This window comes from Carassius auratus, chromosome 44 (genome assembly GCF_003368295.1).
Source record: "Carassius auratus strain Wakin chromosome 44, ASM336829v1, whole genome shotgun sequence".
Classification (NCBI taxonomy): domain Eukaryota; kingdom Metazoa; phylum Chordata; class Actinopteri; order Cypriniformes; family Cyprinidae; genus Carassius; species Carassius auratus.
Genome location: NC_039286.1, coordinates 15,304,557 through 15,320,017, shown reverse-complemented (window position 1 = coordinate 15,320,017; position 15,461 = coordinate 15,304,557). Strand labels below are relative to the sequence as shown.

General features: G+C 39.7%; 1 protein-coding gene across 1 annotated transcript in view; it reads right to left on the bottom strand.

Moving 5' to 3' along the window:
• LOC113062647 (junction plakoglobin-like) overlaps positions 1-15,461 on the bottom strand; it is a 68,345-nt gene that overhangs the window by 8,251 nt on the left and 44,633 nt on the right. The window contains exons 4-9 of the mRNA XM_026232645.1: positions 14,980-15,233; positions 13,831-14,069; positions 11,717-11,918; positions 11,476-11,620; positions 7,252-7,355; positions 2,609-2,947 (exon numbers count right to left, since the gene is read on the bottom strand). Coding sequence (XP_026088430.1) covers positions 2,609-2,947; positions 7,252-7,355; positions 11,476-11,620; positions 11,717-11,918; positions 13,831-14,069; positions 14,980-15,233 — 1,283 coding nt within the window. The remainder of the gene's footprint in view (positions 1-2,608; positions 2,948-7,251; positions 7,356-11,475; positions 11,621-11,716; positions 11,919-13,830; positions 14,070-14,979; positions 15,234-15,461) is intronic.

Genomic DNA, 15,461 nt, shown 5'->3' with positions numbered 1-15,461 from the left:
GGTGGGATTAATCGCAATTAATTGATTTGTAAAAAAAAAAAAAAAAAAAAAAAAAATCGATTGACAGCACTAGAATTTTTTTTTTTAATTCTTAGTAAAATCTGTGTCTTGTAGTTTACTGCATTATTTAAAGCTTCACAAAGTATGTACCACATTTAAAATGTTTTACTGTAAAAAAAAAAAAAAGTTTAATAGTAGTTTTGAAAAATGTGTCAAATTATGTACATGCATATGAGATGAACTTGTATCTGTAGCCTAATAAAAGCAATTTGATTTTTAGATTTTTACATTGTTAATATACCTTTTATTGGACACTTCCACTCAAGCAATAAAGTAATACCTGACTACATTTAAACAACGGCAATGATAGTGAAAACGTAAAAACTCGGCAGTGTGATGATGTCGATATAGTCTAAAAGCACTATTATATTGGTCAGCTCAACATCGACACAAACTAATCACTGAATGAAACAGTGGAGAGCAACACACAAAACACCGGAGTACACAATCAATGCAAATGCTTATATTTTCAAGATTTCCTATTCAATCAGGAATCTCCGCATGCAGACTGTGAGTGAAAATGAAAACCTGGTATTCTTGTTCTTCTGGATCAATACACACATGCTGAACAGATCACAGCACACACACGCACACACACACAGGTTTCTGCTCCAGCGGTCTGATACGATTAAGTGGGAGATCATGCATGCCGGGAGCCCGTGCCCACAGACAGACAATCAGAGTCCGGCCCACCACAAATCAGAGAGCTGAGGACAGCCAATTACATCCAGCACGACCTTCCTGATTTCCCCAAGATTCAAGGGCTTTGACTGGCATGGAGGCAAGATAAAACAACTGGTTGGTTACTGCATCTGATGGTTATTTTAGAAGTGCAGAGGAAAACTGACCATCTGCAATGTTTCATTTTTATATACAAATATTAAGGGCAAATGTTTGGAATGTAATCACTATGATTTAAAAGTTTGGGGTTGGTAAAATTGTTTTATGTTATTGAAACAAATCTCTTATGCTCACCAAGGCAAACATTTTTTTTATCAAATGTATAGTAAAAACAGTAAAATTGTGAAATATTATTACAATTTAAAATAAGTGTTCTCTATTTGAATATATTTTAATATGTAATGTATTCCTGGGATGGAAAAGCTGAATTTTCAGCATAATTTAAATGTCTTCAATGTCACATGATCCTTCAGAAATCATTCTTATATGTTGATTTGCTGTTCAAGAAACATTTCATAATATGTTGAAAGCAGTTGTACTGTTTAATATTTTGGTGGACACTTTGATTTCTGGATTCTTTGATGAATAGAAAGTTCAAAAGAACAGCTTTTATTCAAAATAAAAAGTCTTTTGGAACATTATTAATGTCTTTACTGTCACTCTTGATTTATTTAACACATCCTTGCTAAATAAAAGTATTAATTTCCTAAAAAACAAAACATGAAGCTCAAAACTGGTTATTTCTGGACCTTTTGCAACACCAAACCAGGGTTATTATCTTTAACTAAAACATTTTTGTTAATTGGAATAATAATATAAAAATAAATTATTAGATGAAAAACTATAACTGAAATTAAAGAATTTAAACCTACTTTAAAATAATTAAAACTTAAAATAATTATATTTAAAACACCACCACCAGAAAACTAATAAAGATGACAAAAGCACATTACTAAACATTTTACAAAAATTAAAATGAAATCTGAAAGTACAAAAATAAAAGCTACTTTAAAATATTAATAAAATTGTAAACACTGCATGTATCTATGTGTGTGTGTGTCTATATATATATATATATATATATATATATATATATATATATATATATATACATATATATATATATATATATATATATATACATATATATATATATACATATATATATATATATATATATATATATATACATATATATATATACATATATATATATACATATACATATATATATATTTAAGTTGCCTGATCATGCACACTCCCCATCTGCCACTCCCCCAACACAAAGAGTCCCGCACCAAATTCGCATCATTGGTAGAGCCATAATAATTTACACATTTACAATTTACAAGTTAAGTTCTAACAAACTTTATTGCATCACAAAGGGTCTCCGTTGCTCAACGTTCCATGAAAATCAGTGACTCCTGATGCCTTATTGCTTCCAAAACACTATCAGTGAGACTGTCCTAATTTCCTCACCATCAAGCAATTCCATACAATTTTTCTTCTATATAACACAAAATTATTTCAGGCATTCTGATACAATGATTTCCAGCTCTCAGTCTGTGTATGGCAGCGGTTCCTTGCATATGATACTTGAGGGCTCTTTTATTGTTCCAGCTAGTGTCCTCAAAATTACACCTAAGCCCCAGAGTAGTGTAGGAGTGCTTCTCAATGACTAAGATCCGGCAGCAAATAAGCTTAACGCGAGAGGCAAGCCTCAGCACTCATCGACATCAAAGGCATGCAAGAACTGCCCCCAGACGATTCAAATCTGACCTTTAAATTTAAACGGCGGAGAGGACTTTCAAACTGGCAGCAATTCAGACACACCCACATACACACACACAAAATAACACTTACAGACCTTTACCACAGGCCAATAGTGCGGCTGGCCTAAGAGCTTGGTGATGGCTGGGATGCCATAGTGCAGACGCACTGCATTCTGGGCCAGCTCTGCATCGATGTGGCGGCTCGTGAGGTGACGCAGGGCGCAGACGGCCGGCTCGGCCACGTCCTCCTTCTCTCCAGCCCGGAGCACGGCGTGAATGAGGGCCTCCACCCCACCGCTCTGAGTGACCAGGGCCTTGTTGCGTGCGTTGTTGCAGGTGAGGTTTGACAAGATGCCAGTAGCACAGGTCAGCATGTTCACGTCATCTGAACCCAGCTGACTCACTAAGATCTGCAGGAGACCGTCCAGGCCTTCCTGTGTGGAGATGAAACAATAATATAAGTTAATGCAATACATTTCACTTTACACTGCTGTTCAAAAGTTCAGGGTCTATAAGATTTTTGTAATGTTTAGAAAAAAAGTCTCCTAAGCTTATCAGTGTTATTTTAGTATGTGTGTGTGTGTACATATGAAGCGTTTGGTTCCAAAACACAATAAACACCATTAAAAAAAAATATGTTTTCATCATAATCAGTATTGTATCTGGTCAGTACTAAAAAGTCAATTTTTTAATTTCCGAAAAATGCGATATTCGCAGAGTTATTAGGTCACGTTTTCTCCCTTTTTTTCCCAAACTGTAACAAACACCAGTCCCCCTGTACTGCAGAATGCAATATATCCCCTCAATCAATCGCAGCGCACCATTCTACGCACTATAAACATGGCGGCGCTCTGAATACACCCGGCATCCTAGTTTTCCTCATCTACTTTGTACTTTGTGATCAACAAAGCTGCACAATACATTTCATGTGATTGTCATTCGCAACTGGTGGTTTTCATAATGCGTGGTTTTCATAACATGTGCAGTTATCCGCTTTATAAAGGGGTGGTGTTGGCGCAGTGGATAAGACACATGCCTTTGGTGTGAGAGACCCGGGTTCGAATCCACTGTGAGACACCAATGTGTTCCTGAGCAAGACACTTAACCCCTAGTTGCTCCAAAGGCGTGCGACCTCTGACAGATTTAGCAATTGTAAGTCGCTTTGGATAAAAGTGTCAGCTAAATGACTAAACGTAAAGCCATTTCACATTCAGTATCAATTCATGACTGACTAATAATCTGGATCATTTTTCTTTATTCAGAAAACAATAACAAGGCAAAACACAAAAACATCTTTTCCTTTCAAACAACAACTTTAGGGTGGTTGCTAGGATGTTCTAGGCAGTTGCTAGGCAGTAAATGGGATGTTCTGGGTGTTTAAGGTGTTTGCTAGGCTTTTCTAGGTGGATGCTAGGATGTTGAAGTAATAGTTCACACAAAGATGAGAACTTGCTGTTAATTTACCCACTCCAAGGCCATCCAAGATGTAGGTGACTTTCCTCCTTATGGGTGTATTACAGAAAGTTTCTTATCTCAGGTCTTAACTTAAGATACAATGTTAAATTAAGATTTTTCATAAATTCGTATTACAGAAGCAAATCTTAAAGTGTGTGGGGGGGGGAAGGTGAAATGCTATTTCATGCATACTGAGTTTTTTACACTGTTAAAGAGTTGGATTCCCATGCTAAACATGGACAAAGTTTCAAAAATTAAGTTGTACGTTTGAAGGAGTATTTTGTTCCAAAAACTGGTTTGTCACAAGTACCTGAAAGTTTTTTTCGAGTATGGCTCTGTGTGACGTTAAATGGAGCGGAATTTCCTTATATGGGTCCTAAGGGCACTTCTCCCGGAAGAGCGCGCGCTCCCGTATAGCAGAGCACAGACATTCACTGATCAGAGCGAGAGACCGAATTGTCACAAAAGAAGTGTGTTTTTGGTTGCCAGGGCAAGACAACCCTGCACAGATTACCAAAAAAAACACCAGCATTAAGGGACCAGTGGATGGAGTTTATTTTTACGGAGCATCAACGGAGTTGTACAAGTGTTTGTGTTTGTTCCCTGCATTTCGAAGATGCTTGTTTTACAAACAATGCCCAGTTTGACGCCGGATTTGCAAATCGTTTATTTCTTAAAGGTCCCATTTTACGCGCTTTTTTGAAGCTTTGATTGTGTTTACAATGTGCAATATAATATGTGTTCATGTTTCGCGTGTAAAAAAACACAGTATTTTTCACACAATTCACCTATCTGTATACTGCTGTTTTCACTGTCACAAAAACGGGCTGATGACTTCCTTGTTCTATGAAGCCTCTCCTTCAGAAATACGTAACGAGTTCTGATTGGGCCAGCGGTTCCTGTGCTGTGATTCGACAGCAGCTGAGAGCAGGCTGCCCTCCTGGTAACGTGATTGGGCTAGAACGCACGTGCTGGAGATGTATTTATAGTCACAGGAGCGTTTTTACTGACGAGATGCGCATGAAAACCGCATTTGTTTTTTTGCACAGCCCTAACATCTAGTTAACAAAGCTAAACAGCGTTGCCCTTTGTGTAATAAGTTACAGAAACTGTTAAACGCACCAACTTAAATAATAAAATACACTTACCAGTTGTGGTCCAGACAAAGAGGGAACTGCTCCATCTTTCAAGAATAATCTTTGTGCAAATCCGGCATTAAACTGATTGAGATTAAGAAAGTTGTCCTCAGCAAGCTGTCCTCAGCAAAATGAGCTGCACATAGTTTTACATGTGCATATTTAACTCGGGAACCGAGTTAAACATCAATTGTAACCATTAATCTCAAAGTACAGCGTTCCTGGGAAGCCCAAACAAAGGTGATTGGACTCAGAGATGAAAAAAACAGCGTTTCAACGGCATGGCGACAAAAACAAACAGCTCTTCCTTCTTCTCCGTCGGAGTGCAACAAGGCCACGCCCCCTGTTTATGAATTCATGTGGGTGGTGGTTAGTCAAAAAAACTGTTTTAGTGACGTTATTACTGCAGGAACTAGAGGGATGTAGTCCAAACGGGTCGTTTTTTGTAGGCGAATTCTGTTAAATCAAATATCTCGCTTGGCATTGAACTTTGAGCTTTAGAATTTTACAGATATTATTTATACTCTAACAACAACATTACACACTAACTAAAGTTTAAAACATGGAATCACGAAGAAGGGGACCTTTAAGGATAATGCAGTCCCAACGAAAAAGGGTCACGATCGTGTGTTGGAACCGCATGCGGTGAGTAAAACTGCTTCTAATATCTGTGTTTTTAACTTAGCTGTCGGCGCGTAAGCACATCAAGTAAACAACATGCGATGTTGTCATCAAACTGCATTTTCCACATGTACAGCTTAAAAAAAAAAACAAAAAAAAAAAAAGACGACATAAAGTGGAACTTAGTCATTTTCCAAAACCGCTAAGCAAAAATATACAGTTTCAGTACATACCACATAGAGACGTCGTTGCTGATGCTGCTCTTGTTAGATTTCAGCCTCTGGATCTGATTCTGGATCATAAATATACGTTGAATCTGACTGTTAGCCATGGTTTGTTTTGGATGTGTTTTTCCTCACGGTAATGTCACAGCTTCCAGACGCTCTCAACGCAAAAGCCTACTGGCGCTCGTGATTCTTTAGCTCCGCCCACACGTCACGCCTCCAGCCGGTCATGTTTTTCTGGGAAAAATCGGTACAGACTATCTTTCTCTTATGAATATAATTAAACTAAAGACTTTTTGGAGTTATGAAGGATGCAGTACTACTCTATAGGTACTCAAGATTAACAGGATATTGAGTGAAAACGAGCATTTCACCCCCCCCCCCTTAACTTGATTTGGGATTCTTAAACCTATCTTAAAAAATGGTATCTCAACTCTAGTTAGAAAATCTTAAACTGCATTATCAAGTTCAACAATCCACTCTTAGGTCTGTTACCAAACAACCAACACTGAACAAGCTGCTGACGAGGTAAACAAAATATTAGAAGCTACTTCACTTTCAAAATAGCCTTTTGCAATAAAACTAAGGCATTAGTCACTTCAACCGGTAATGCTCCATGATGCTTTGTTTGTCTCAGGTTGCAGTTTCAGTAATTCAATAAAGTGAATCAATTAATCTTCAGCAACTCACCTTTTTACACAAAAAAATTTAAAACTTGAAAACTTTCCTTTTGCCCTTTCATTCAGCGGCTCATCAGTCTTCAGTTTCCTCAGTTCAGTGACTGCTGAAGGAAATGGAGCACTAAATGACTTCTTTCATCATTGGATCATATACACCGGTGTTTTGGCTCATTTCAAGTCAGAGTGAATGACAGGCATCTGTAGTGAGTTTTGACTGAGTAACTTGTAGATCTGTGCTGCCTGAATTGAAAGTTTCGGTTCAGTCACCAAAAATAACCATTTCAAAAGAATGATTTGTTTGTGAACCGGACATCACTCCGTTTGACTGAGGCTCTGGATTAAAGGTAATAATGTTGTAAATAATGTTCAGTTCTTGCACAGACTGATCATTTCTCTTCATAAGACCTCAGTGTATCGTCAGGAGCCACAGGTAGGCTATTCAGTGGTCCTTGATTTGCTTTTTTTATTTCCAAAGACAGGCAGCTGCATTTTATGAATCACCAAGGACCAGAGTTTCAGTAAAAAAATATCTTTACTGTTCTATTTTGGATGAGCTACTCCTTTAAGTACATTACACCATTGTAAAAGCACATGGTCTACAGAGAGGAACAGCTCATTTTACCTGCTTGGTTGCAGCGTCAGAGAGATTCCTCAGGGTCCACAGGCAGTTCTGTGTCAGGCGCTGACTCGAACCTGTGAGATGTTGGCCCAGAGCCTGCATACCTCCTGCCAAACGGAGAGAAAAAGGCTTAGAGTCCATATTTATCGGACTTAGCCACACAAAAAAAAGGAAGAAAGGACAAAATTATCCAGCTACACAACCTGCTCTAAAAAGAAAGTGGCTGTATTACTCCATGGATTAAGCATTATCTGCCAAGGAGAGAGAAATGTCTTTCAGACTCTGCAAAGATAAACTAAAAGCCACATGGCTTAGGAAGATAAAAAGAGGGAAGGAGATTAGGAGACATCCTTGAAAACTGTCTCTCATTCACTGTTGTAACTACCCAATCCAAGCGAGTGTCAAAACGTCATATGAGAGGAGGACATAGTCATGCCATAACTGTGAAGACTTTTATGAGATCAGCTCTGGAATGCTTCGACATTTTATTTCTAAGTATTAATTCGCTAAAAGGTCAGAGTTAATATGGTAAAACCTATACAATGACCATCATACAATGATATGCTACTGTTATGTTGATTCATAGTGCCAATGTGGAGGATACAGACTCAAGTTTAGCTTGTAACGTTTCCTGATCACATTTCCTTTTTCTCCTTAGATTTTTTTGGCACCCTCCACTGTCTTTGACGGTCATAAAAACTGATTCCTGGTCATGCTGTGCAAAGGAGCTCAGAAAGCTGAATCATCCATTGATTTGCAGTCAAATTTCAGTTTTTTTTTTTGTTTTGTTTGTTTTTTCAAAACTGTTGGGTTTGGCTTTTTTTAATTAATCATTTTATTTAACAAGGAGACATACAATTGATAAAAAGTGACAAAAAATAAATGTATAATGTTTTTAATAAATAATAATAATTTATATACGCCATGTCGGTGACCGACACAAAATGGGATATCGCTTCGCATTTTCTCTCCTCCTTCACTGTCATCGCTCCTGTTTTATATCTTTCCATCTCCTCCGTGGGACTCGAGACCAGTGGGTCGAGCAGGTGTTGCTCATTTCCAAATCACTTTACCGACCTCTCCCCGTTCCCACAGCTCTCGGCCCCGCCCCACTCGTCACAAGACCAATCTACTTCGAGTGTAAACTAAACGAGCCAATGCACATTGGCATGCAATTATAGCATCCAGCTGCCGCTGATCACAGCATGAGTATAAGGCAGCTGCAGGTGCAATGCATACCAGCTTTTCGCTTCAAAGCTGAGCACCTGCTTACCTCAACTGTGTCTACGGTGAACTGCAAGATCAGCACACTCTGAGAAGCTTCCTGTGTTGGCGAGACAGCGTTTCAGCGGCGGTCGTTCCAGTGTCGAGTGTGTTGCACACTTCAGGCTGCACTTCCCCTTGTCGTGTTGCAAGCGGCCATCTCACCTGTGCGCCTCAGCATTAAAAGAGCATTTTCCACAAGGCAGAAGCAGCTTATCCGCAAGCCGCATAGGCACTGCCGGTCAGTTACACCACTCGGCCTGTTACATATGAGACCACTCCAGGACTGGCTTTATGGCCGAGTCCCGAGTTGGGCATGAAAGTGCGGCACTCACCGGGTCCAAGTTACACCGGCCTGTCGCCAAACCCTCACCCCGTGGTCAGATCTTGCATTTCTGTCGCCTCTGGCTTGCTTAGTTGGGGTCACTTCATCTACAGCGATATCATTGACTTGATTGCAAATAAATGCACAGACACTATTTAAACTGAACAGAGATGACATAACTGAATTCAATGATGAACTGCCTTTAACTATCATTTTGCATTATTGAGACACTGTTTTCCAAATGAATGTTGTTCAGTGCTTTGACGCAATGTATTTTGTTTAAAGCACTATATAAATAAAGGTGATTGATTGATTGATTGATTCTCCAGGCAGGGGTGCCCCTAGAGCAGATATCCAGGAATGCTGTGGTTTACACGGATGCCTCCACCACCAACTGGGGGGCCATGTACAACGGGCATGCAGTCTCAGGGGTTTGGGCAGGCCCGCAGCTGCAGTGGCACATCAGTTGCCTAATGTTGGTAGCAGTACACCTTGCCTTGAACTGTCTCTAAGGTCTCTTACGAGGCAAGCATATGCTGGTCCAAACGGACAACACAGCAAATGTTGCATACATCAACAGACAAGGTGGTCTGTGCTCCCGTCATATGTCACAACTCACCCACAACCTCCTCCTTTGGAGTTGGAAGGTTCTGGGTAAGCCTTTGGGTAAGCATGACCTCATCGTCAGGTGCCTTAGAGGGGCCAGGAGGTTAAATCCTTCCCGACCCCCCTCTATACCCTCTTGGGACCTGACTCTAGTGCTTAAATCATTACAGGAGGGCCCATTCAAGCCTTTGCAGTCAGTTGAGCTAAAGTTTCTTTCATTAAAAACTCTGCTCCTGCTTTCACTGGCCTCCATCAAGAGGGTAGGGGACCTGCGGCTGACTCCCAGGTAATCCTGAGGCCCCGGCCTGGCTATGTGCCCAAGGTTCCCACTACACCCTTCAAAGACCAAGTGGTGAACCTGCAAGCGCTGCCCCTGGAGGAGGCAGACCCAGCTCTGGCTTTGGTGTGTCCGGTCCAAGCATTGAGATGCTACATAGACCGGACGCAAAGCTTCAGGACCTCAGACCAGCTCTTTCTCTGTTACGGAGGATGGCAAAAGGGGAGGGCGGTCTCTAAGCAGAGGATGGCCCACTGGATTGTGTATGCCATAACCCTGGCTTATCAGACTCAGGGTGTGCCCTGCCCATTCAGGTTGCGAGCTCACTCAACTAGAAGTGTTTCATCCTCCTGGGCGTTGGCTCGTGGCGCCTCGCTAACAGATATCTGTAGAGCTGCGGGCTCGGTTACCCCTAACACATTCGCTAGGTTCTATACCCTCCGTGTAGAGCCGGTATCCTCCTGTGTTCTCACCTCAAACGGATAGTCGCACTGAGAGGCTCTGGTTAGTGTCGGCTTGCTCAAACTGCTCCAGATTGACCATACTGTAGACACTGTTGAGATCCTCCATCACCCTAGACAGCTGGACGCGGCGGAATGTCTTGCGCCAGGCCATCATGATGAATCTGTGAGAACCATGGAAGGCTGGGTTCCATATTGAGACCTAAGCGGTACGTGTTTGTGTATAGTCTACGGTATAGCCTTAGACCCATGTTTCCCCGGCAGAATTCTGCCTTCCCAAGAGGGTTTAATCACCTCAAATTTCTCCATATACACCTAAATGGATGCTATATGTGTATTTGCTCCCGAGACCTCCTTCGGGAAGGATGGGGCTTTCGCAGCATCCCTGTTCCAAGCGGAATGGGTACGTTTTCCCAGTGTTAACCAATCTCACCCAGTGAGGTAGTGCTTTGACAATGGTGAGTGGAATTACTTGTTCCGAGCCCCGGCCTACACCTTATAGGGGCGCAGGCAGCTCGCACAGGGCACTGGAAGGGGCAACACCCATGGCGCTTTGGTAGGGATCCCATTTTGCGTTGGTCATCGACGTGGTGTCGAGAGTGACAGACTGAAAGGGAACGTCTCAGTTACGTATGGTAACCCTCGTTTCCTGAAGGAGGGAACGGAGACACCACATCCCGTCGCCATGGTTGCTGTATCGCCGCTGAGCTGCTGGGTCTCCGGCTTGGCTCCTCAGCGAAAACCTGGTATGCATTGCACCTGCTGCCTTCTTATACTCACGCTGTGATCAGCGGCAGCTGGATGCAATAATTGCATGCCAATGTACATTGCCTCGTTTAGTTTACACTCGAAGTAGATTGGTCTATCTAAGCGATATCCCATTTTGCGTCGGTAACCGACATGGCGTCTCCGTTCCCTCCATCAACGAATGAGGGTTACCATATGTAACAGAGACAAATTGTTACACAACAAACAAATGGTTATCATCTGCAGTAATCTTAGAAATAATTCATAATGTAATAATCACTAATGACTATAAAAATCATGCAAATTCATCCAGAAAATATGCAAAAAAGCCCACAACACCCTCAGACAAAATCTGAAGCAGAAAAAAAAGAGATGGAGCTTGTGATATTACAGGGAAATTATACAAAAACGCCCATCAGAACAGACCTTGAGAATGAAAGAAAAGAGAAAAGAATTTTCCTCCAGGGTCTTGAAATCAAAAATACATAAAAGTGAAACAAAGGGGAAAAGAGTGTTAAATGAATAACATAACACACACATTTACTCACCAGCATCAACAATAGCCGGCTTGTTGCTTGGACAGACAGAAAGCACCTTCAGGACTCTGCTGGTGGTCCATAGGAGCTTCTCATAGTTGTAGTTTCTCATAATGAACACCAAACTTTCTGGCCCAGCATTTGCCAGGATGATCAACTGTGAAGAGAGAAAAAACACACAGATTAAGGCCACAAATATACTTTAAGTGCAATCAGTCTCTAAGGCAATGCATTCTCAGTGATGATACGATACCTTGCTCTCCTGATTGCCGTAAGACAGCAGCTGCAGGCAGTCTGTGGTGATGGCCAGGAACTTGGGGTTAGTCTTTTTCAGAAGAGGGACCATCCTTTGCAGTCCATCGGCCAGACGCACCGCCATCTTGGCTCCCTCCTGGTGCAGTAACAGGTTGTGTAACGTGGTAATGGCATAGAACAGCACTGACTCCATAGGGGAACTGAAGAAAGAATGAAATATTTATAAAATTTTCAAATAAAAAAAATAGGATGATCCCCATATTTACATGTATACAGACATTTTTATATTGTGTAGTAGTAAGCATGATATTAAAAAGTTCCACAATGTAATGCTTTCATACTTTGTTGCACAAAAACGGTTGGATGATACAACACATAAAATTCTTGAACACGTGGAAAAAAGATTAACATTATTAACAATACATAATACATGTACACTACTTATTATTCATTTTTATAAACAATAAATAATAAAATTTCATTTAATAAATAATTAATTAATATGATTTCTTATTCAAATAAATAAAATATCAAACATATTATATTATATTATTTTACATATAATATAATAGAACAGAATAGTATAGAATAGAATAGAACAGAATGAAAATTATGATAAAATAATAAAGATGAACATTATTAACACAATTCTGATTATTATTAATAAAATAAATAAAATACTATTTATTAAACAAATAAATAATAATAAACAAATATCCAAATTATATATTATTATTATAGATATTAGAATATGATGCATTTCAATAACAATTTCTATAAAACTATTAACAATTATTGATGATATCAATAGAGCTACAAACGAGCCTACAAATGGTTAACGTAGTTGTCTATGCATATTAAACTAAAACATAAAAGAAAACCAGAAAAATGACACACACCACCTTTAAAGATTTAGACTGCTGTCAAGTTCTTGCATGCAGCAGTCTTTAAGATATCATCCTTGAGCAAGACATTTAACTATAGACTGCAGCAAGCCGACCGTCCCTGTAACTTAATATGGTGATACCGTGTCAAAGTTGAAGCGGCCCTGGTTGCACGGTCATAAAGATCCTGCTCTACTCTATTATCTCAACATCTGCCGCAAATGGGCTTTCTGACAGAGCAAATTTCCCATCAGAGTCCAAATATATCTCTAAAAATGCAGCTCTGCTATAGCCCTCGTTGCAGTATAGTGGACGCTTTCATATACAGAAACTGGACACACTCTGGCTTTAGCATTGCTTAGTCACAGCGTTCATTAAAATGCACCAGAGGTTAGGAGATAAAGTGAGCACAAATTAATGTGCACCACAATGAGAGAAGAGCTAAAGTCGCTCACCAAGCTTAATACGATGCTCAGGAAAACGCCAGGTTGACCAGACCAGCAACGGAAGGATTATGGCTTCCCTGCTGACCATCTTAAAACCAGCATGAATTTCCATGCTGGTACAGGCTGGTTAGTGCTAGTTTGGTTGTGATCTAGCACAGTCCGTCTAGGAAATGCAGCATCCATCAAATGTTTGCCACTATTTAACCGAAACCCTTTGTCTGTCCATGTACAGTCAAGGGACTAATTAAAACATGAAAGCATTAGACCGGCAAGCATCTGTCAGTCATCGTTTATCTAATATTACAGACACAGAAGTCAACACTGGGAATATGCATTTTCAGAGATGGCTGATATACTGCAGATAAAAATGTGTTATTTATTCTTCAATATGGTTTTAATATTTAACATTTTACATAAAAACATCATTTGGGCCAGGTAGCGATTATTGCAAAGTAGATATTTAATGCAAAAATCTAGTCAAAAGCTTTATTAAGAATATTTATATATTTATATATATATATATATATTTTTTTTTGCTATTATATATATATATATATATATATATATATATATATTTTTTTTTTTTTTTTTTACAATTATTTTATATATTATTATATTATACATTATTTTCATTTATTTTGGTATTTTATGTTTGTTTGATTTTTTATCTATTTAGTTTTCATTAATTTTTATTTTAGTTTATCTGTAACATTCTGTTACACCCACATGCTGATCAAGTGCACACACTACACTGTGCACAAACACCTCAGACACACACTGACCTGAGCATGCGCACTAGTGCAGGGATGCCGCCTGATTTGAAGATAGCTAACAGTCCCTCGCGCTGGTGCGAGAGGCAGTGCAGGACACTGGCAGCGCAGCGTGCCGTCTCCAGGTCTCCGGTGTTCTGCATGGCCCTCACCACAGCCGACACCATCTGAGGAGACTGCATGAGCACACGGCGAGATGCCTCCTTCCGAGTAAGCTGGTTCACAATCAGCGCTGCCTTATTTACCACCACCTGCAATGGTAAAATGGTCAAAAAAACTTTTATGAGCAGCAATTCTGGTATGTAGAAGTATGATATGACATAACAGCAGTATAGCATATTCTATTCATCTAAACCTATGCAGACTATTTAATAGTTTACCTAAAATGTATTATAAAGTTACCTTCAGGCCATCCATTATGTAATTTAGTTTTGCAATATTTTGCATTAGATCACTTGCTCAGCAATGGATCCTCTGCAGTGAATGGGTGCCATTAGAATGAGTCAAGAAAGCAATATATATATATATATATATATATATATATATATATATATATATATATATATATATATTTATCTACATATAATCGTTAAATGTATTCTCCAAATAAGAAACTGTAAATTTTTAATATGCAGATTTTTTTCTTTTAATATGCTAAATTATTCACATGGCATGATTAGAAAAATTAAGAAATATGGTTTCCAATGTCTAAAAATGGTTGCATGCTTTCGGCAGCCAGTAACTGAACCTGGAAAATAGATCCTATCCTAAAGTTGTTTGTCATATCATGTCGTAGCACATTTCAATCCTTTATCTGACTTTATATCCCGTTCTCCTTCCACATTTCTAGTTCGTCTTGTGATATTATTTCCCATCTTGCAGAAGGAAAAGGGTAATGGAAAGATGCATCTCATATTATCACATGCACTCTCCGTCTTATTCTCAGAGAATGACAGCTACTAAGTCAACACGTTTGTAATTTTACTCCAGATCATTTAAGACATCAGCTGATGTGGGACACCAACAACTTTTGGCAAAGCTGTGATGTTTTATCGCTGTTCCTGCTCTGTTTATCCACAAATCATTTTTTGTTTTTAATCAAAAAGGTTTACTGTGATTATTGTACGTGTATTTTTAATTTGTACGCATCTGTCATTGTACCTGGTCCTCGTCGGCCAGCAGTTTGGTGAGCTCTGGTACGGCCCGTGTGGCCAGCTCGGCGTCATCCTGATAGTTGATGAGATGGACGATGGCTGTTTTGAGGAGCTGCGAGGGCTCGGCCAGTCTCTGCACATTGGTGGGCTGGTCTGGATTGCTCTGCGCAGTGAGCACCGTCTCTCCCTCCACCACTGTCTCGGGGAACATGGCCGCACGTACTCTCTGGGCTCGAGTTAGACTGTACTGAGCCTCTATATCTGAATACAGATGAAGAAAGAATCATATTAAACCAACTAGCCACTCAAGGTGATGCATTACAGTAATTTTAACACTTATTACTCAGTAATAGCATTGATTTGATGGCACTGATACTATTCGATGTGAAAAAAAACCCTGCTGTGGTTAAATTGAAACTGAATTGAACTGAAAAACACAACTGTCTTTGTTAGAGCTGCTTTATAGCTGAAGCAAACTGAAACTGTCTA